At 46.3% G+C, this 6166-nt stretch overlaps 1 protein-coding gene across 1 annotated transcript in view; it reads right to left on the bottom strand.

Annotated features, from left to right (window-relative positions):
- Positions 1-1565, bottom strand: part of cpa4 (carboxypeptidase A4) — a 26543-nt gene extending 24978 nt beyond the window's left edge. Inside the window, exons 1-2 of the mRNA XM_014029347.1 lie at positions 1038-1565; positions 855-952 (exon numbers count right to left, since the gene is read on the bottom strand). Coding sequence (XP_013884801.1) covers positions 855-904 — 50 coding nt within the window. The 5' untranslated portion in view covers positions 905-952; positions 1038-1565. The remainder of the gene's footprint in view (positions 1-854; positions 953-1037) is intronic.
- Between the last annotated feature and the right edge of the window lie 4601 nt (positions 1566-6166).

Raw genomic sequence — 6166 nt, 5'->3', positions numbered from 1 at the left:
ATAAATAAATAAATAAATAAATAAATAAATAAATAAATAAATAAATAAATAAATTAGGGAAGCCGATGATGATAGGTGTTTTTCAGTGTCAAGTTAAACAAGCACAGCAGGAAATCTTTAAAAGTAAAAATGTAATATAGGAAACTTCATTTTAAAAAGTGAGACTGATACCATCAGTCCCACTTCAAAAGGTAGTAATACGTAGTTGGGGTATACGAAAAAAGCATAACAGAGTTAAAGTTTTTCAAGGTCAAACAGGACAGTTTAATTATAGTGTGCCGGTCATTCATCAAGCCAGTTCTTACATTCAACATCTTGTTATGGTACAATTTCCTTAAAGAAAAAAGAAAAATTCACTAGAATTATCAATACCCTTCAAACGCATCTCACAGAACTGTACAGCTGGGCATTATGAAGAACAGCAAGCTATATGACCAGAGACCCTTCACACCCCCTACACCAGTCATTTTAACTAGGGGATTGTGCTTTAACTTAGCTTCAGGTAACCATGTTAGAGTATTCCTGGCAAAAAAAGAAAAAGAATTTAAAAAAATAAAAATAAAACATCAAAACTCTTATTATTACTGCAACCAGCCTTATATGGTTATAGGAGATTCAGGTTGTTTGCCTTCATTAACTGTTCCTTTGTAGGTCCTGAGCAGCAGGGTGGAGCCAAGTGCCAGCAGCTGTGGCTTGTTTCCTAATGAGGTGCCTCTGGTATTCAAGGCTGGCTGGAGCCCTCACACTTTGCTGGAACATTGTCAATGATAAGGTACCGTGTCTGGCCCTAGTGGCTCCTGGTAAACCCTCAAGCGATTACTAACCTGTGAATTTTTTTGACATCTAGTACTCACCTCAGTCTCTCGCTTCCTGAATCTGTTCCACCCTTCAGAATGGTCGACATCCTTCGTGGTTACCTTGGACCTCGCTCTTTGGAACTAACAACCTACAACTAGAGCCAAAACTATCAGCAAAACATCCAACCATCCAGCCTCCCAGTCCACACAGGGCACTCTCCCAATGACTACACAACTCACGTGGTCTCCTTGGTTTGACAGCTCCCCCTAGAATCCTCCAGTCCTCTCTCTCTCCAAGCCTGTTAGAAGAAAACCAAGTAAAATAAATCTGACTTGTTGCATTCAGTATTTACAATCAATAATTAGATACTCGCCCTGTTATCTCATGCTGCGGATCCATCACAGGTACCAACATTCACCCAGTGGTCTCTTGTGTCTCAGTTGGTACTCTGGGTATTGTTATTCACCAAACATGCATATGTTGATTACCTGTGTATGGGTTTTATGTGTAGGTAGTTTTGTAGGTATTTTATATGGTATGGGGTGTTGGAATTTAATGTGGGACTTGTTCTTTGATGTGTTTTAATGTGTCTGAGCCTTTAAGACATTTTATTCAAAATGTCCTGTTTTGACCTTGAGAAGACAAGTTTTTTATCTTGATGTATAGCTACTAAACATTTCTTGAAATTTTATTCAAGTCCATCGAGTGGTTCTTGAAGGTTTGCTAAGATGAAACACACACACACAGGCAAAAACTTGATTGGTCTTTTACAATCAAGGTTATTCACTCTCAGACATTTCACAGATGTAGTTGTATCTGTCATGGTTAGTGGTTGCTGTTAGATACCCAAAGTGCAGACTGATGGTCCTGAGTTTGGATGTTCCAAAAAACAAAACTAATTTATTTAGAAAAACACAACATGCTGATGAGGCAGCAAACATATTACAGAACTTTTGGGGATTAACTCCATTGCGGCACCAAGACTTACACATAGTGAACCATGCAGAATCATAACAAAATCCAAATCCTGGGGAATATTTAGACAAAACTAACAAACCAGAACAACAAACGTCTGTGAAGGCATGACAAGTGGGCATGGCAAACTATGACTGAGCATGAATGAGAACACACAAGTATAATATTACAAATCTAATTCTGCAGGTTCTTCTTTAGTGAAATGTTTTGTCTCCTCCAAGAAACTTTTTTAGTCTGAGGAGTTTCAGGTAAAGTGGCTGGGATGAAAGTCAGTTCCTCTAAGTCTGAGGCCATGGTTCTCGACCGGAAAAAGGATGCCCCCTCTGAATCAGGGGGGAAGTCTCTAACTCAAATGGAGAAGTTTAAGTTTCATGGTGTATTGTTATTGAGTGATGGTACGATGAAGCAGGAGATGAATCGACGGATTGGGGCTTCATCCTCAGTAATGAGGGCGTTGCTTCGGTCGGTCGTGGTGAAGAAAGAGCTGAGTCGAAAGGTAAAGCTTTTTGATTTATTGGCTTGTCTACATTCTCTACATTGTCTCATCTATGGTCATGAGGCATGAATCATCTTTTAAAATTTCAAAAATCAGCATACTGGTGAAATTATTCTTTTGAAAAACCATTTTCAGTAGTTTTGCAATTTAAGGAATTCCCATCTTGGTATTTCCAACTCACATTTCATAGCTTCATAATTGATTTATTTGCCTTTTTTAGATATGTACTTCAGATTGAAACAGACTGACATGCTGCATCATGAAGCAACAGACAGTTGTCTTAGAGAGGGGGGGAGGAGCTCTGTCAGACTGGGGGAGCTTGGAATAAAGCCGCTGCTCCTCCACATTGAAAGGAGTCAGTTGAGGTGTTTCCAATAGGATGCCTCCTGGACATCTCCCTTAAGAGGTGTTCTTGGCACGTCCCACTGGTAGGAGGCCCCAGGGAAGACCCAGGACTCACTGGTAGGATTATGTATCCTCTCTGGTCTGGTAACACCTCTACCTCTGTTTAATGATGGATAGTTTCTCCACAAAATAGGCTTCCTTTACTCTCTTCAACCAACGTTCGACTTTATCAATGATGAGAACATCTTTATGCTTAAAAGAGTGCCCGCTGGCCTGTAGATGAATGTAAACTGCAGTGTCCTGGCCTGTAGATGAGTGTAAACTGCAGACTCCTGGCCTGATGATATTTTTCTTCTGTGTTGGGTCATCATTTTGAACTGTGGTTGCTTTGTTTTCCCAATGTATAACTGGAAACAATAGAGCTGCAGCTAATGATTGTTTTAGTAATCGATTAATCTATTGATTATTCTGTTGATTAATCAGGTAATCAATTTTTTAAAAAATTTCAGCTTCTGCAGTAATTAGCTTATTTTATGACAAATACAATTATATTATGAAGGGTTAACACACTTGCTGATGAACCTGGTGAAATCAAAGTAAAATTACTGAACCAGTTGTGTTTGATTCATGCATATTAATCTCTGATTGCTTGTATTTATGTCCGCCCGTCCGTCCTTTTTCTGCCGCTTATCCAGGGTCGGGTTGCGGGGCAGCAGCCTAAGCAGAGAGACCCAGACTTCCCTCTCCCCAGCCACTTGGGCCAGCTCGTCCGGGGGAATCCCAAGGTGTTCCCAGGTCAGCCGAGAAACATAGTCCCTCCAGCATGTCCTGGGTCTTCCTCTGGGCCTCCTCCCAGTGGGACATGCCCAGAACACCTCACCAGGGAGGCATCCAAGAGGCATCCTAACCAGATGCCCGAGCCACTTCAACTGGCTCCTCTCGATGTGGAGGAGCAGCGACTACTCCGAGTGCCTCCCAGATGACTGAGCTTCTCACCCTATCTCTAAGGGAGAGCCCAGAGGCCCTGCAAAGGAAACTCATTTTAGATGCTTGTATCCACCATCTCGTTCTTTCGGTCACTACCATAGATGAGGGTAGGAACGTAGACTGACTGGTAAACCGAGAGCTTTGACTTCTGGCTCAGCTTACGCTTCACCACGACAGACCGGTACAGCCCCCGCATCACTTCAGACGCAGCACCAATCCCGCCTGTCAATCTCCTGCTCCATTCTTCCCTCATTCGTTAACAAGACCCCAAGATACTTGAACTCCTCCACTTGGGGAAGGACCTCCTCCCCCACCCAGAGGCGGCACGCTACCTGTTTCTGGCTCAAGATCATGGTCTTTGATTTAGAGGCACTGATCCTCATTCCGGCTGCTTCACACTCGGCTGCAAACCGCTCCAGCGAGAGCCGGAGATCACGATCTGATGAAGCCAATAGGACCACATCATTTGCCAAAAAGCAGGGATGTGATCCTAAGGTCACCAAAAAGGATCCCCTCAACACCTTGGCTGCGCCTAGAAATTCTGTCCTTAAGAGTTAAAAAAAAAGATCCCCTCAACACCTTGGCTGCGCCTAGAAATTCTGTCCATAAAAGTTATGAACAGAATCGGTGACAAAGGGCAACCTTGGCGGAGTCCAACTCTCACCGGAAACGAGTCCGACTTACTACCGGCAATGCGGACCGAGCTCTGGCACCGGTCATACAGGGACCTAACAGTGTGTATCAATGGGCCTGGTACCCCATACTCCCTGAGTACCCCCGACAGGTATCCCCGAGGGACACGGTCGAACGCCTTCTCCAAATCCACAAAACACATGTAGACTGGTTGGGCGAACTCCCATGCACCCTCCAAGGACCCTGCTAAGGGTTTAGAGCTGGTCTGCTCTTCCACGACCAGGATGAAAACCACACTGCTCTTCCTGAATCCAAGATTCGACTATCTGACGGACCCTCCTCTCCAGAACCCCCAAATAGATCTTACCAGGGAGGCTCAGAAGTGTGATCCCCCTATAGTTGTAACACACTCTACGGTCCCCTTTTTAAATAGGGGGACCAACACCCCGGTCTGCTAATCCAGGGGAACTGCCCCCGATGTCCACGCATCAACCAATGCAACTCCCCAACTTCCAGAGCCTTAAGGAACTCTGGGCGAACCTCATCCACCCCCGGTGCCCTGTCACTAAGGAGCTTTTTAACCACCTTGCTGACCTTGGCGCCAGAGATTGGAGAGCCCAACCCAGGGTCCTCAGTCTCTGCTTCCTCATGGGAAGATGTGTCGTAGGATTGAGGAGGTCTTCGAAGTATTCTGCCCACTGACCCACAACGTCCCGAGTTGAGGTCAGCAGCGCACCATCCCCACCATAAATAGTGTTGGTGGCGAACCGCTTTCCCCCCTGAGACGCCGGACGGTAGACTAGGATAATCTCGAAGCCGTATGGAAATATTTTTCCATGGCCTCTCTGAACTCCTCCCATGCCCAAGTTTTTGCCGCAGCGACCACCCGAGCTGCAATCCGCTTGGACTGCCGATAACTATCGGCTGTTTCCGGAGTCCCACCGGCCAAAAAGACCCGATAGGACTCCTTCTTCAGCCTGACAGCATCCCTCACCGCCAGTGTCTACCAGCGGGTTCGAGGGTTGCCGCCACACAGGCACTGACAACCTTACGGCCATAGCTCAGGTAAGCCACCTCGACAATGGAGGCATGGAACATGGCCCACTTGGACTCAATGTCCCCCACCTCCCCCGGAACGTGTTCAAAGTTCCCCCGGAGGTGTGAGTTGAAGCTCCGTTTGACAGGAGACTCTGACAGACATTCCCAGCAGACCATCACTATATGTTTGGGTCAGCCAGGACTGACCGGCATCCTCCCCCACCAACAGAGCCAACCCATCACCAGGTAGTGGTCAGTTGACAGCTCCACCCCTCTCTTCACCCGAGTGTCCAAAACATGTGGCCGCAGATCAGATGAAATAACAACAAAGTCGATCATCGAACTGCGGCCTAGGGTGTCCTGGTATCAAGAGCACATATGGACACCCTTATGCTTTAACATAGTGTTTGTTATGGACAATCCATGACGAGCACAGAAGTCCAATAACAAAACACCGCTCGGGTTCAGGTTGGGGGTGTCGTTCCTCCCAACCACGCCTCTCCATATCTCACTGTCATTACCCAAGTGAGCGCTGAAGTCCCCCAGCAGAACGAGGGAGTCCCCGTTAGGAGCGCTCTCCAGCACCCCCTCCAAGGACTCCAGAAAGGGTGGGTAATCTGAACTGCTGTTAGGTGCATAGGCACAAACAACAGTTAGGACCCGTACCCCCACCCGTAGGTGGAGGGAAGCTACCCTCTCATTCACCGGGGTGAACCCCAACGTACAGGCACCGAGATGGGGGCAATAAATATGCCCACTCCTGCTCGGCACCTCTTAGCATGGGCAACTCCAGAGTGGAAGAGTGTCCAACCCCTCTTGAGGTGACTGGTTCCAGAGCCAGAGCGGCCTTAATTAAAGCTTGGCTTAGTGAAGCATATATACAGTATATATATA

Source organism: Austrofundulus limnaeus, unplaced genomic scaffold (assembly GCF_001266775.1).
Source record: "Austrofundulus limnaeus strain Quisiro unplaced genomic scaffold, Austrofundulus_limnaeus-1.0 Scaffold886, whole genome shotgun sequence".
Classification (NCBI taxonomy): domain Eukaryota; kingdom Metazoa; phylum Chordata; class Actinopteri; order Cyprinodontiformes; family Rivulidae; genus Austrofundulus; species Austrofundulus limnaeus.
Note: the sequence above shows the minus strand (reverse complement) of the source record. Positions and strands in the feature narration are given on the sequence as shown.